Source organism: Thamnophis sirtalis, unplaced genomic scaffold (assembly GCF_051295495.1).
Source record: "Thamnophis sirtalis isolate CommonGarterSnake01/CBP01778 unplaced genomic scaffold, rThaSir2_p1.2 scaffold_5, whole genome shotgun sequence".
Classification (NCBI taxonomy): Eukaryota; Metazoa; Chordata; class Lepidosauria; order Squamata; family Natricidae; genus Thamnophis; species Thamnophis sirtalis.
In genome coordinates this window covers 122219533-122236837 of record NW_028261385.1, presented here as the reverse complement: position 1 = coordinate 122236837, position 17305 = coordinate 122219533, and the positions used below count along the sequence as shown (strand labels likewise).

General features: G+C 36.8%; 1 protein-coding gene across 1 annotated transcript in view; it reads right to left on the bottom strand.

Annotated features, from left to right (window-relative positions):
* Positions 1-16319, bottom strand: part of ACTR2 (actin related protein 2) — a 32558-nt gene extending 16239 nt beyond the window's left edge. The window contains exons 1-3 of the mRNA XM_087716821.1: positions 16147-16319; positions 10772-10882; positions 3861-4076 (exon numbers count right to left, since the gene is read on the bottom strand). Of these exons, the coding sequence (XP_087572947.1) occupies positions 3861-4076; positions 10772-10882; positions 16147-16194 (375 nt within the window). The 5' untranslated portion in view covers positions 16195-16319. The remainder of the gene's footprint in view (positions 1-3860; positions 4077-10771; positions 10883-16146) is intronic.
* Positions 16320-17305: the final 986 nt, after the last annotated feature.

The following is a 17305-nucleotide window of genomic DNA, read 5'->3' as shown; positions in this document are numbered from 1 at the left end:
AATTCCAATTTGTGAATGAGGTCTGTATTGTATTATCAGGCAAAGATAAATTGGGCCATAAATAAATCTAGATTCAGCAGCCATTTTTGTTTCTGGCTCCAGTAATGAGAAGTGCATTCATTAAAGTGTTTAAAAGGTAGCACAAAATGTAGCAGCCTGAGTACTGATGCAGGAGCAGAATATACTGTACATCAAATGTTATTCAGTGCTTATTCCTGGTTTCATTTAAGCAATTCAGAATATTGCTCAAAATCCAAGATCAAACAAACAAAAATATAATCACCAAATTGGACTTTCTCCTCCTCCCATGCAGCATTCAATTGTGCATTCAACCTTGAAATCTGTTCCTGACCCATTAACTAACTCTGGAAAGGGTACAAGGTAATAATGGCAGAAGTTAAAACTTCATTTTGTTCTGCTAATGAAAGTATTTTTATCAAGATAATTTTATTTGTTCTGGTTATAAAGATCTTTCAGAAGTTCTCTCTTCAACCTTATCACTAAAATCCATTTCCCTCTCAAGTTTCAAATTCAGGAACTATTATCAGTGTGTAGTTCTTTCTCTTTAGAATTGATAAATCTCAGCATGACTATTTTCTGAAACTCTGTAAAATAAATAATTAAAGTTAAATTGTACTTCTTTCCAACACACCTCTTAGTCTTCAACCAATGCATGGAAACCAGAATCAATCGAGATAACAAAAATCACTGCAAATTTAATGTTTAAATTACTATGCATACTACAGCTGTGTAAAAAAGTCCTGCACGCTTTACGGTTTATGACATTTTTTGGATAGCCCATTGATTTTATGATATTTTATGCTAACTACTATGCAAATATTGTTATATTTAAATAAATACTGGTGGTTTTTAAGTGAAAAGCCATAAGCTTTTTGCAATTTGGTGCTGTTTGGATGGGAATTCTGAATTTTCTTGCATGTCTCCAATGCATGCTTACAATGACTATGAAAACAGATTAACTGATGCATCCCCTGTGACATAAGTGTTGCAATTACTAAGGCTGATGCTAATGTTTTGTTAACATTTTTATTGTTTGTGACCCTGAAAAGGACTGTTTGGTAACCAACATGGTTACTAATATGAAATTGGCCAGCCCTTATTGCTTATCACCAGGCAGTATCGCTTCGGCATAGACTATATAAGCCTTTGCATGTGATCTTTGGTGACAATGTGGTGCCAGGCTGCAATGATGGATTCAATCAGCTCCTGCTTGATCTTCAGATGCTTCTTGCTTATTTTGTAACCAATCTTGGCCCACAAGTTCACAATTGGGTTCAAATCTGGCCTCTGAGCTGGCCAATCCAGGAGTTGAACACAATTCTTCAGCTGGAAATCTTCTGACATACTTATTGCACTGATTCCCATTCAAGTAGAAATTGCTCTCATCACTGAAGATGACCTTGGCCCACGGTTCATTGGTCCACTTGGCATACTTCTTGGCCCATGCACGTCGACGAGAGTGGTGAGTGTCTGTGAGCAAAGGTTTACTTCGAGCCCTGCAGCCTTTGAGCCCTCTGGCAAGCAGTCTGCAATGCACTGTGCTTGTGCACACTTTTACATCACATGTTTCACCCCAAATTCTTGTAATTTGAGGTGAGGTGAGAGTCCTGTCAGCCATCGAAATGCATTGCAGAGCCCAATTTTGCCGTTTTGTCGACTTTCTTGGCCTTCCAGAGCGGAGCCTGTCATCAACTGAACCAATTATTTGGTATTTTTCAACCACTCTGTTCACTGTGGTGCGATGGCATTTCACTCTTTTGGCTATTTCTGTACAGGAGTAACCCTCTTCATGAAGCACAATGATTCGATGCTGCTGCTCAGTACTGGTGAAAGCAAAGGCCTTCATCCTTGCCCGCAGCCAGAGCTAAATTAAATTTCTCTATGCTTTTCATGCCTATTTATAGTCAGAAAGTATGACAACATTGATTGGCTCATAGATTTAGCCTCTGTGCATTTTTATTGGTCAGCCAAAGCTCGCTGCTGATTGGCTACTTTTCGATCCTAAAATTCTCGAAAATTCAAGTTGTGTTTGTTTTAGAACATAAACTCACTCAAAACCTTAAAAAGACTTTGGTTATGTTAATAAAAATTATGAATCTCAATCCGACTACAGAAATGTTCATCAAAGTACTAATTTTGCATTGTTTCTATAAGTGAAAAGTTGATTAAACACATAAATACAGCTTAAAACTGAAAGTGTGCAGGACTTTTTCACAGAGTTGTATATTACCATATGCCATTTAATTGTGAAACCAAAATATTTTGTTCTTAAAAACAGTATGTGTTGTGATGTGACCCTGAAGAAATATATATATATACAACATAAGTAAAAATGTGTAATTGCCTAGATATAATAATAACCTAGACCTCCAATCAGTAATTTTTCTACATTCACTGCATTAACAAAAATGATTACGTTTCATCTATATAATATAAATTTAGCAGTAAGAGGGCATTCCATTTGTTGATAGGCACTTTTCCTCTAAGTAAGAATTAGTAAGAATCTCAGGCCAAATTCTCAACTGAGCCAGAACAATCGACTTCCAGTTTTTGAGTGGAACATCAGATTACAGATTGCTCTATTTGGAAGTAAGCCTATTAAATTTAATATGCTTTTCTTTCAAGTTCTTTTTTTTCTTTACAAGGAAGTTTATTATGTAATTTCTATATCAACTTTTGCTTGGTTCTTACCACTTTCTCAATTTGCTTACCATGCAAAGTAGTATTATAAGCACTCAGGATTTCAAAGCTCTAATTCAATGAGTTGGATTATGTCTCTGATTATTAGAATGTTCACTTACATGTTTTAGCAGAATTATTAAAAAATATTTGCAAGTATGAATGATGATTTATTTTAGAAAAAAGTACAGGTAGTCCTCGAGTTACAAATGTAATGGAGCCTGCCAATTATATTTGTAACCCAAGGATTCATAGGAGTGAATCATGTAACTTGACTGTAATCACGCCCTCCTTTTGCCCATACATTCATTGATCGAATGTCCATTTCCAAGCCCTCCATAGGTGTCCAAACACTTTTGGTCCAGAGACTTGATGGTGACTGGAAAGTTCTGGGGGCCATAGTGTTGCACAACATCAGGCGCCCATCCACTTTTGCAGAGAATGGGTGCATAAAGTCCCACGAAATCAGGGCACCCAGAAGTTTCCAGTCTCCAGGGAGAAAGTGCCAACCAGAGGCTTGAAGCATCCGGAGTTTGCTGCTCCAAAGCCTCACTTTGGCATGCAAACACTTTTCCATGCCGAGCCTAGAAGCCTTTGGAGGAGACTCTCTGAGGCTGGTTGTAACTCCAGCCTAAATGAATCAGAGAAGCTGAGAAGGATGCGATCATCCTGCTCTCCCTCTACTTTGGCCGGGAGACAGCAAAGAAACAGAGAGGCTGGAAAGAAGACAACTCGCTAGATCTTCAAAAGATAGTGAGTCTCTACTGGGTGGGGGGCAGGAATAGGCAGGATAAATGTTGCAGTGCCTCTGTGGTCATTCACAAGGATGAACAACGGCCTTGGTGGTGCAACATTCATAACTTCAGGATTGGGTCATAAGTACTTGGGGGGAGGCTATGTCATAACTTTAAACAGTCGCTAAGTAAACTAGCATAACTCAGGGATTACCTAATGCTTCACTGAAAAAGCATTCTATGGAACTTTACTTCTACAGTTTTTTAAAAAATGTCTGACTATAAATTCAGTCTGATCTTGGATTAAAAAGTAAGTTTGGCTCTTATTCATCAAAACTCAATAAAAGTTATCCTGAAGAACAAGTAAGGTAAGAAATGCTTTCCATTAAGAAAAATTAATTCTGACTTTAAAAAAAAGACACCTACCTCCACAATCTTTTCTCTGTTCTTCGTTGGATTCATAGGAGGTTCCGTCAGAAGTATTTTACAGTTTTTTGTATCAATGTTGAGTTTTTCTGGTCCAAAGGTGTAGTCCCAAAGATGTTTCATATCATCCCAATTTCGGACAATGCCATTTTCCATGGGGTAATTAACTTCCAGCATTGATCTCAGCTCACTTGCTTCATCCCCAACCATAAGATCCTACAAGTTGCAAATGGATACTAATAAATTATTTTCTATAAACGTTTATTGAATATATATATATATATTAAAAAAGCAGTCCCCCCAAAAAAGAAATGGCTTTTCTAGTTATCCTTTACGATAACATTTGAGGGGGGGGGAGAAATTGATTTATATACTCAACTGAAAATCATAAAAAGGCAGTAATAATGGGGGGGAAAATACAACTAACGTTCTTTAAATAGTTATACCCATATACATTTCATGGATTTGATTTATTTTCATGCAAGTAAGTTTATGTCACCTGAGACGAATTTTAAATGTTAACTTTATATAAAGCCTCAGGTATATTAGGGATTCTAGATTTTGCTACCTTCAGTGTTACTTTACCATAAATAGATATACAAGTTCTTGAAATTCTACACAAGAAGAATAGGTGAATTTAGCAGAAAAATTGTTCCATGCATGTTTTATGTTTCTGTGCACATTACTAAATGGGAATAACGAGTGCTGCATAAGCATAGAGAACAAGTAGCAAAAGCAAATAAGGGGCTGCAAATTTCACACTGATTAGAAAAAAATGGATGTTTTATATTAGTCTACAGCAATAAATTGGTATCTGTGAGAGAGCCATTTATTCCAAACCTGGGTTACTGTTCTCCTGCACAAAAATATGAACTTCACTCCAAGGTCTTAGTTTAAATACTATCAAATGGTTCAGGAGTCCTATCATTATCATAAAAATTACACAATAATTTATTCTATAAAATAATGATGAAGTCCATTGGATGTTTTAACAATATAAGAATACAAGATTATTTCTTGCCCCGTCCCATCATTATCCTAATTAATATGTTAGTATATTAAAAAATAAGTATATTTAATAAGGAACCATTAAATTTGACTTCAGGCTTTGAAGTTAATATTCCACATAAATGGAAGCAATTATTAAATATCTTCTAACAAAAAATGAAGAATTAACATTCAGTGACTAAACAACACAATGTCTGAATCATTGGGGTAATCATAAAGACTGACGATATACAGATTTGTCAATTAGCTTTTAGCAATGTAATTTTCTTCAGGCTGTAATGCCAAATTAATTTTTTAGTAGAGCTGCAAGAGTTTATTTATTGTAAAAATGTGAATACAGCCCTTTCTAATTCACCCTATAATAGATCAAACTTTTTAGTTGTAATTAAACAACCTGTCAAAAATCATTCATTAACCCAAGCAAAATTGTTTATGTTTCAGAAATAAACCAGACTGGACTCAAAAATTTAATCATCACTGCACTAGTTCTATAACACTGCTTGAAAATATTAATGTTTAACCATATACAACACTCGTTCAGTTATCACAAGCTTTTAGTGCATGCTTCAGACATGATTTGCTTAAAACTGAATTTCAGAAGCATGGAAAACTTTACTGAATTGTGCATTCAGTTTAAAAAGGTGTAAGTAAGAATCACCTATGTGGGAACATAACAATACAGAACATATTTAGGGTAGATTCACACATATAAACCAAGAGCTTTCCCCATCTTTTGTAAGAATTTTTGAAAATACAACTTTGTAGAAAAATATATGCATGTCTTTTCGTTTTTATACAGATGCATGTTTCCATAATTATTTTAGCTATACTTTAAAGACAATAATTAATTGCCATTGCACTAATAAAGTCATTTATGTATAAATATACCTATTTCATTACTATAAAACTCAGATATAATCGAGACATGAAGATTACAATACTTTGTAGAGGGGGAAAAGACCAGTTTCTATGTGTGAACTATCCTACTTGTTCTAATGATCCCACAGAACAGATCTTGCTCATACAGTAAGTAATGTGGGTATTTTCTGTATGTTTCATTTCTGCTGAGTTCAATAAGTGATTCCTAACATAGGTACTAAACATATACAGACCTGTAGATGCCTTGCATCTGCAGTTAACTACAAATATCTACAAGAATTTGATGTACTAGCTACCAAATCAAAATGATGAAGAAAGATTGAAATAGGAATGTTTTTAAAACATAAAAGATGAAGGAGGAAAAAAGCACACAGAGAGAGAAAGAGAAAGAAAGAAAGAAAGAAAGAAAGAAAGAAAGAAAGAAAGAAAGAAAGAAAGAAAGAAAGAAAGAAAGAAGGGGGGGCTACAAGTCCCATGAAGCAAAAGAGTGGATGATAGCATAGGTGTGCCTCACTTACCATCTTTTTGTTATTCTACTTCAACAGGTCAAGAAAGATGAAGAAAAGGCAGAAGCAAGAGAATCAGAAGAGGCCCTGGTGAAACCTTTATCCAAATTATTTCAAGTATACATAACAGAAACAAAGCAGAAAACAGATGCAGAGATAGGTGGAAATGCTTTGAATATAGCATACCTCAAGGTAAGTGACAGAAAGGCTACTGTTAAAAAAACCCAAACTAAATGAAACACAAAAAAGTTATTTCCCTGCATACAGTGGCTGATGATTTTACCAAAAATGCTCTGCAGATATCCTTATAGAAAATTTGCTAAGAATGAACATCTCCATGCTAATTTCAATGAAAATAGCTTAACCAAGTAAAAATCTATCTGTATCTTTCCCCGGGAACTGACAAAAAATTCAGCATATTGAGTATCTTGATTGCTCATGGTAGACGTGAACATATTTTGACAGACAAGCAAATAAGAAACTAGCATTTTCAGTTGCTCTGTATCTCCCCAGTTTAAGAATCCTGCTTCCTATTATTGAGGGAAATTGTATATTTTGAATATTGATATCAATATGAATATTAAAATCAATATAGATTGATTTCTATATTTTAGCATATTTCAATAAAAAACCACTACCATGTCTGCCAGAAAGAAGTAGAGCTCTACTTTAGTAAAATTGGTTTGTTTTAATTTAGAATACATCAGTTTGACTAAACAGCTTGGCAAATGTTTAGAATACAAAAAATATTTTGAGATATCTTATCTGGGATACTTTCAACAACCTTGGCAGTTTCTCTGAAACTTTTCTATTTTAATATTTTTTAATATATTGCAAAAACCCAATATTCAAAATATATGACAAGAACATTACCATAGTTAAAGGCTTCATGAATAAAATTTCACATTGCTCTAAAAATAGATTTTACTTTGACTTAGTAAAAAGTGTGTCCAATTTGCATTTATATTAGCAATAACAACAGCAGTTTTCTACATTTGCTAACATACTTCTATCTTCTTATTCATATAATTTTATTTCATTTCTCAAAACTACCTTCTAGCCTCCCAAAAACAAAGTTTAAAAAGCCATTGCAACAAATTATGTAAAAACATATGCTTTAATCTTTTCTTCTTGCACATTCCTTGCATATTTCATATACTGTACATATTGACTTGGGGAAAACTACCTTCAACAAAGAAAATGAATAATGTATGATATAAGAGAAGTCTAGACTATCCATTCTTTTGAATACGTTTAAATAGACCTAACATTTAGTTAAGAATTAAAGGTAGTCCTTGACTTATGATCACAATTGAGCCCAAAATTACTGTGGCTAAGCAAGGCAGTTAAGTGAGTTTTGCCCCATTTACAATTTTTCTTGCCATAGTCATTAAGTGAATCACTGCAGTTAGTTTAGTAACACCATTGTTAAATGAATCCAGCTCCCCTCATTGACCTTGCTTGTCAGAAGGTCACAAAAGGTGATCACATGATCCGGGATACTGTAACTATGATAAATACATGCCAGATGCCAAGCAGCCAACTTTTGATCATGTGACCAAAAGAATACTGCAATGATTGTGTGAAAAATGGGCATTAGCCACTTTTTTCAGTGCCATTGTAACTTTGAACAGTCCCTAAATTAATGGTCACAAGTCAAGGGCTACATGTACATACAATGATTCAAAACAATATCCTTATTTATTAACTTATGCACAAGATTTAGGACATTATAAACTTTTCTCTTTATAGGGTTTTTGGGCTCAAAACCAGTTATTGCCAAAGAAATTGTACAATTTGTGCAAGACTGATTCTGTAAAATATCAGTATTTAACTGATTCCTAAAATATAGAAGACAAAGGCAAACAATATTGATTGGCTTTTCCTCATAGATCCTTCAATTTTTCAGCAGAATCATACTTTAATCATTTTGACTCAGCTGCTCTTCAAAATCACTTAAGACTATTAGAGCTTTCCTGATATAAATTTACAAAACTGTTAGTTTGATGTTGGATTCCGAAGGACATTCTATTGACAACGTGATTCAATAGCCAAGTACAGCACCTAATTGACCTGATATTTTACTAACATACAAACTTCAGCACGTACAAATGCTATAAAATTTTCTTAGCTTTCAGGAGCAAATGTTTCATTAAACTAAGATAAATGAGATTTTAATCTTTGCAATCTTTAACAACCTCTTAAACATGTATTTTTAATCATTATCTACTCTAACACCTCCAGTCTTAAGAACAAATTTATTAAGCTTAGTGATATAGTTATTTAATCCTAAATAATAGCAATAGCAATAGCAGTTAGACTTATATACCGCTTCATAGGGCTTTCAGCCCTCTCTAAGCGGTTTACAGAGTCAGCATATTGCCCCCAACAACAATCCGGGTCCTCATTTTACCCACCTCGGAAGGATGGAAGGCTGAGTCAACCCTGAGCCGGTGAGATTTGAACAGCTGAATTGCAGAACTGCAGTCAGTTGAAGTAGCCTGCAGTGCTGCATTTAACCACTGCGCCACCTTGGCTCTCCACCTAAAAACTCCATGATGTAACAAACCCCAGTTGAATTGTGCTGCTACACAATTTCTTTGCTGACATTCTTCTGCTCAACTATTTTCAACACCTAACTTTGGAAAAGGCTAATAAGAAACCTACATCTGGCAGTCCTAATCTAATCTGCTACACTCTGAGAAAACACCAGGCATAATTGTTAGAAAGTGGTAAGACTTGTTTTAAAATACTAATTGATTGCTCTTAGTTTGTAAGGTAGTCAAAGCATCGAACATCCTTGCTTCTCTGTGTTTGTTAAGAATTTTTTTTATTTCCAAACCCACCTTGCCTATTTGGGGGATGAGCAGAAATGGGAACTGTATCTCTAAAAAGGCTAGTCAAAATAGGAGAAAGAACACACATTTAGGCCCTAAAATAGCATACCAGAGAGTATGCAAGCTCCTAAATAGCAAGAGAACAGGACAAGTAACTTATTTCAAAAAAAGCATCACTATGTTTTCTTTTTTTATTCTATCAAAAGCAAAGGATTGCAATGGCTATACTATTAGGATATAAGCTGGCTAGAAGCCCACCTAATTAATTAAATAGCACTTTTTGAGGTACCATCCCCAATGGTCAAGGCTTAGTATTACACTGTTTTAGATGCAAGACGAATTCCAGATTTGATTCGGTTTATGCATTCAAATTGCTAGGGGACATGAATGAAGCATGCCCAAATCAGGCATCCCCTGAGCAATAGTGTTGTCACTAGCAAATACTTTTAATCTAGAAGCACCCTTCGGTTGGCTTAGTAGGTGTTTCTGACACAAATACAGCTTCAAATTGCGTTGCCAAAGCTAACTACCTCCATGTGCTAGCTGAAAGGCAGACTTTAAACCAAGCATTGCAGATTCAATATGCTGCAATATGTTTCACCACAGCCTCTTTTTAAAGCAGTAGTTATTTCCTCTTCCCTCAAGTTGTACGCTTATCTTGCTCAGAGTCCCCACCACCATACTTCAACAGTCTCAGTTTGGCAATCTGAGTACAGAACCTTCGCTATGCTTCCTGGGGAGATTTCAAGATGCTCCCCTTATATGTACATCTTGATAGTAAGATAAAACCATTTTTAAATGTTGTAGGAAATGATTATGGGAAGAACGCATCTTTTGAAATGAAGCAGCCATCGGGAAGCTCTGCTGGAGGAGGAATATATTACCTACCACAAAATAAATGAATTCTGCGTGGCAGAGGGTCCGAACATGGAACAAAGATAACATACAAATGTTTCTCCTGGTGTTGTAGAGAAGCAAAAATAATTTTTAGCCCAGAACAAAATCACAGCTTTAATAATATGGAGACAGTACAAGCACACAAATCAAGAAAACTTTGGAGAAGTTCATTGCTTCAATCTATGTTATAAGTCAGCTAATTTCTTGTCACTATGAAAAAGGCTATTGGTCAAGCTAACAATTACAAGGTGAGATATTCTTATCTACTTGTCTCTCGTGGAACAAATTGGAAGAGGCTACAGAACCTAAACTGTATTTATTTATTTAGACTTATCGGCCATTTCAGTTATGATCAACTTTAATTTCTCTTATTAGACGAATATGGGTTTTTTGCTTTTGCCATATTATGTTTCTTTAGTTTTAAAAGCAGAACAAATTCCATGTATTTAATTCATAGGGAAACAGATTGGAATGGAGTTCAGAGTATACCTTACGAAGAAAAGTGAGGTAGCTAATATTGTTAAAAGATTCATGAGGTACACAAACAATACCAGAGGATTTCTTTTTTTCCCCACTCAAGTAAAATAACAAGCTATTAGAGGAAACACCCAGCAGGAAAAAAAGCCACATCCTATGTTTTTTTCTGTTAATATGATAATGCTTTTTGCAAACTAATAACTGCCTAGTTACTTGATTATCACATAGTATGTCCGAAGCAATTATTCAGAGGAAGGGAGAAATACCCCAAATTACCATGCAAGGAATCAAGTTTCTTAAGTATTACCTTGATTTCAATGTTTCCCACTTTAGTAGTTGAACGAATAATCGGTCTTCCAACCAATGCAGGGAAGATATGTTCTGGGAAATTGGATCCTGCATATCCACATTTCACAAACTATAAAGGAAAAAAAAACCTTCATGTTAGCTTCCAGATATGTTTTTTATAATTTTATCAAACCAAAGATCACTGGGTGTATCATTTAATAACTTTTGATATTGTTTTGTTTCACAGGAAATAGCTGAAATTATTTGAAAACACACATACAGTATACACTCTATAGGCTACACATGGTTAAATATATCCAAGCCATTATCTAAACTATAACTAAATTTCTCCAGAAATGTATCTTTTTGGTCACAGGCTAGTGACTACTCTAAAACAGCAAGGCTTTACAATATTTAGAAATCGGGTGGGGCATCATACTCTTGGTATGCAGACAAGAGTGAAAATCTGCAAATCTTGGCTATCATTAAAATGTTTAGATATACAAAAGAGGCTTAAAGGCAGGCATCCTTAATTTGCAAAAATTACACAGGTTAACACATCAGATATTTTATGCCATTAACACTCCTGGCATAAAAATTATGTCGAAAGTTTGAAAGCTGATTTTGATTTGCAGTACTGCAAATACTGACAGAGGCCCATTGAGCAAGATTCCCAAATTCATTTACCTGCAGATGCATAATAATAAGCACCATAAAGGCACATGTTCCATAGAAAAGTATGATGGCTGGAAGGGATCACCTAGTCCAACCTACTGTGCAGTATAAGAATCTACTATTGAAGCATCTCAAGAGATGCCCATCTAGACTTTGTTTAAACACCTCCAGAGAGATAGAATCCACCATCTTCCAAAGTCTTCCTGATAGCCAACTAAAACATTCTTCCTTGTAATGCAAAAGCCATCATTTCATACACTGTCTCATTGTTCTGAAAAACTCTATAAAACAATTCTGGCTGTCTTCTACACAAAACCCCTTCAGATATTGGAAGACAGCTAACATGTTTCCTTGCAGTTTTCTTTTTTGTAACGTAACCATATCTAACCCCGCTACCCCCTTCTCACATTATTTGTAATTTTTTCCTTCCATGTTATTGTTTATTGTGATTGCTCTTCTCAGGACACATTGAAGTTTGTCAGCATCTTTTCTAACTTGTAGTGTCCAGAATTGGATACAATATTCTACATGTGGTCTGACCAATAGAGAACAGAAAGAAACAATGACTTGATCTTCACACTACATCCTCTCCTCGTTTAGCAACCAAGTTTCATTTCTAAATCGGAAGCAAAAGGCCACTAAGTGAAATAATCACTTAGTGATCCTAAGCACAGCACAGGACTGAGAGAAAGATGTTGCAAAGTTCACTAGTTACTACTGTCTCATTAGGTGAAGTTCTTTCCTGCAGCAACATCATTATTACTTTCATTTGGGTGTGTGTTGCTGGGAGATGCAAAAATTTGGTTTTAAGTGCACCACTAGTTGGAAAGTGAGTTTTAAAAAAAATCATCACTGAATTTGCAAACGCTAAATGGGAAATGTCTCTAGACTTCTGCTGATGCAATGTAGCAACCTACCTTCCTTCCTTCCTTCTTTCCCTTCCTCTCCCTCCCTCCCTTCTTCCTTCCTGCTCCAGGCTAGTCCTGACTTGTGTTATTTTGTAACCCACCAAGATACCAAGTCGGTATGTAATACTCCTTAGTATACTTTCCTCCACAATATACACCTATGCATTTGATTTTTCCTACTCAAACGTAGGACTTTGTATTTGTGCCAACTGAAAATCTATGTTCAGCAAGGCAGAGATGTTGGTGAAAATAAATGCAAGAATCCCTATCAGGTACTGTAAAAGAGACGCCAAATAACATATCAGCCTTGGGAAAGCTGAAAAAAAGATTTAAACTAACTCTGCTTTGATCCTATGTGGCACATAGGGGGCAGAAGTAAACCCTGACAGTTTTTCAAAATTCATTTCAAGACTCACACTGATATTACACAGTTGGTCAATGAACCATCTGCAAGCAAACAAACAAGCTCAGAGAGCACCAAGAACTCTACATTTCAAAATTATTTTTATTTAACATTCTTCCCTACAAAAATAGAGTTCTAATCATCCTTGTGATATCTATTTCTTAACCTAGTCATCTCAAGGGGCTGAGAGTAAAGAGACCTAAGTAAATAAAATAACGCTCATCTAGCTGGTTTCTGCCCCTTGCTCCACCTTAACAGCTCTCAAATTTTGATACAAATAGTCCTCAACTTATAATCACTCGTTTAGTGACTATTCAAACAGCACTGAAAAAGTGACATGCCTGTTTTCATACTTATGACCATTGCAGCCTCTTCATGGTCATGTATTCCAAATTCAGAGGCTTGGCAAATGACTCATATTTATGAGTGCTGCAATGTCCCAGAATCATATGATCACCTTTTATGACCTTCTGACAAGCAAAGTCAACGGAGAAGCCAGATTCACATAATAACCATGTTACTATCTTAACAACTGCAGTGATTCACTTAATAATTGTGGCAAGAAAGGTCATAAAATGAGGCAAAGCTCATTTAACTGTCCTTCTTAGCAACAGAAATTTTGGGCTCAATTTTGGTTATAAGTTGAGGGCTACCTATATTGTTCTCCTAGATGCCTGCTATCCTTCTCCGTATCATCTGTAAATGTATTTTTCACCCCTTATCCAATTGATTTATAATGAAATTGATCCTAAAAGGAAATCCTTCAGTATACCACTGAACACATCACATAAGGCCACTAAAACATATTTTGGGAGAAATTTATTCAATCGGTTCTGTATTCATTATATGAAAAATGCAATAGATGTTCCACCTGATCAAGATCGGAACAGGAAGAAATCAAAGTAAGATGGAGTAGCTGTCAATTCAGAAATTACTGATTCCAGGATTATAGCATCTCAGTCTACATAATATTTGACCTTGACTGGGGTTGTGTTCCCTCAGATACAGCAGGCTGCCAATCTGAAAGTCCTCCTTGAGTCATATCTCCTGTTAGAGGAGCAGGCAAAGACCTTGGTTAGGTGTTCTTTATTCAGCTTTGACTGGTATATAATTATGACCTTACCTGAAATAGAAACCACTGCAGACAGTCACCTACACTCTTGCCATATTATGTCTGGGAACAATCCAGAGCATCTTTTTAAGATTTATTGTTAATATGCTGACCTTTACCAAAATGATTACAGCATCCAACCAGTAATCAGACACAACTAAACTACAAGATAGTGAGGAACAGAACTGGACTGACACAAGGTGCCACAAACATAAGCTGGTGTTTAAATAGAGTGAAACCTAAATAGAATGAAATAAGAATACAATTCTTCACAAATCTTTTATTTTAGAAAAATCTAAGTTTACACTGTCTTCTACATCTTTTGATATTAGTAACATTGCATTTTATTACAAACGTTGTGGACATACCTTTTTTAAGTATCCTACAACACTTGTATATAAATGATTATATTCTGAATATAACTATTTTAATTAAAATGAAGAACACAGATAAAATTTGAAGTGGAAATTTTCCATAACTTTTCTTTACACAATGTGGGAAAAACTTCTATGTGGTTGCACTATTAACTTGATACCTAATACATCCAAATTAATACATTCCGATAAGAACATTTTCAATTTGCATTGAAAAATATTCTATTTCTTAAAGACCTTCTAAACAGTAAAATATGCACAATGAAAAAATTAAGACAATATACACAGGGATGTCAAACTGGCGGCTTGGATGTGTCACATGTAAGCCATGCCCACCCCAGCTCCGCGAATGGGAAAAACATCATGAAATGTCACATGACAGCAACATGAGGCCGTAAGTTTGATACCCATGATATACAATATTGGATGGTTAGAAAACATTAAATCCTTTTTACCTGCAAACAATTATTCTGTGATTGTGCAATATTAGCCAAGTTTGATTGATATAAACTTTAAAAATATTCAAAATCAGAAATATTAAATATTAATTTCAATCTATTAAGTTTGAGTACTTTTTCAATGGCACCTGTTTGCACCTATCAAATTAATTTATTAAACAAAATACATCTAGCTTGTATAAAAAATTATATCAATGAGTAATCTTATTTCTCTTATATACAAAGCAAAGCAAAACCACAAGGTATTCATACATTGTCCCAGCTTCTCAGTGAAATTAGAATCAGCCCAAATTAACAGTATCATAATCAATGTATTTGATATAAAAACAATGAAAACTGTTTTTATAATCTGTGCTGATTTTTTTTAGAAGAATGAACAAAACCTTTAAATTTCCGACCTAACAGGAGAGTTTCAGAAAAGGCAAAGGACACAAGATCGAAAATATAAGGTAACCAATAGAGAAAGCAACATGTGCTGCAAGAAGAATTAAAGAACCAATCCTGGTTCTGGGATTATCAGTAGCAGAAGTTCATATTCTGGACATGCAACGAAACTGTGTGCACTAGAAAAATTAGCTACTCTACTTGGCAAGGTTGAAGGAAGTAGATGGGGAAGATAAAAATCAACTCACCCTCTGAAGTGAGGATGACTTCAATGTGCTACTACTTTATAAACATATTTGCATATATGTTTAAAGTCATTTTATTTTTTCAGCATACTTTTTGGTACTTTCCTTGTCTTTTGACCGATGCACTGTTTCAAAGAAAAAAGCCTCGAAAATCGCACTCATGAAAACTTCGCTTGGGTATAACTGACTACAAAAATTTAGAGGTGGGGCGAAGAAAGCCGTCATGCAACACACTCCCCACCCCCACCCCCACCCTAGCGATGCAGGGCTCTCTGTTGCGACTTCCGGTGTATAAAAACCAGCCCAATTGAAGGAACAAGAAATATTAACGCGCACACACAGACAGACACAGAGGGACACACACAGGAAATTGGTCTGCTCGGGGTTGCGAGGAGCAGGAAGGAAAGGCGCAACGGCGAACTTGCGGGCAGAGCTAAACTGGCTGAAAGGGCAGAGATGTGTTTATTCAGTTAATAATCGGGGTTGCAGAGGCTGACGGCAAAATAACATAAAAGGAGGAAGAGAAAATGAATCCCCTGGCCAGCCTTCAACGTCCCCCGGCCGGTCAGAAGGAACAAACCCAAACCGAAGGCGCCCCCGCATCTTCTGGGAGGCAGGACGACGGGAAAGGAAGCAGGTTTCCCTGCCAGCGCCCTAAAAGAGCTGCAGCTTCCTTGAGGCGCAGCCCAACTTCCCTCCGGCTAGGAGGGTAGAGTTGTTTGCCGTTGCTGTCGGTGCCGCCAGGCCCACGAGGGTCTCCCCCCATTGAGTCACCCACCCACCCACCTTCTATCAAAACCGGCTATCCCCGGAAAGCCCTGCCTGCCTTTCCTCACCCCGGTGCCGTTGTCGCAGACGACCACTTTCCTGCCGAGCGCGTCCATCTTCCTTCCTCACCGACCGACCGAATGACTGAACTGAATGACAGCGGATTCCTCCCGTCTTCCCCGCCCGCAGCTCCACCAGGCCCTCGCTCGCTCTCGCAGCCCGGAAGGGAAGCAAAAGGAAACAGGCGCCGACCACGCCCGGCCGTGACCCGCCTCCGCCATTCAACCCCAGATACGCCGCGGCCTGCCGCCCGCCCGCCTGCCCACTCCCTTCGCCGTGACTGACAGGCTCGGGGACGTCCAATCAAAGACGCCGTTTTCCCCGGGCGTCCATATTTGTACCGATCGTTCTCCCTGCCGGGGCGTCTTTTTGCAGTTGCTTCCCCATTCGATTTGAGTGTTGCCAGGACGGCGGAGCGGGAACCTGGCCCTTTTTTAAAAAGCAGTCGCTGCTTTAAGTAATTGTAGCGGCTGACGACTTCAATCAGAATAGAGCTGGAAGGGACCTTGGAGGTCTTCTAGTCCAGCCCCCTGCTCAAGCAGGAAACTCTATACTATTTCAGACAAGTGACTTTCCAGTCTCACCTTTTAAAAAAAATCCATTGATGAAGCACCCACTTCTGACGGCAAGCTTTTCCACTGGTTAATTGTCCTCACTGTCAGGAAGTTTCTCAATTCTAGGTTGCTTCTCTCTTTGATTAGTTTCCAACCATTGCTTCTTGTCTTGCCTTTTGGTGCTTTGGAAAATAGGTTGATCCCCTCCTCTTTGTGGCAGCCTCTCAAATACTGGAATACTTATTATTTATTTATTTTGTTCGTTTGTTTTGTCAAGCATGTATAAGATAACAGATATAAGTATAAAAATGATTATGAATACAGGAAATGGATATGAATAAGTGGGGACAGTAGGACAGGGGCGGTAGGCATGTTGGTGCGCTTATGCACGCTTGTGCTGTCATGTCCGCCTTGTCCTTTTCTCTACACTAACCAAACCCAAATCCTGCAACCATTCTTCGTATGTTTTAGTCTCCAGGCCCTTAATCATTTTTGTTGCTCTTCTTTGCACTTTTCCCAAAGCCTCAACATCTTTTTTGTAACGTGATGACCAAAACTAGATGCAGTATTTCAGGTGTGGTCTTACTAAGGTTTTATAAAGCGGTACTAATAC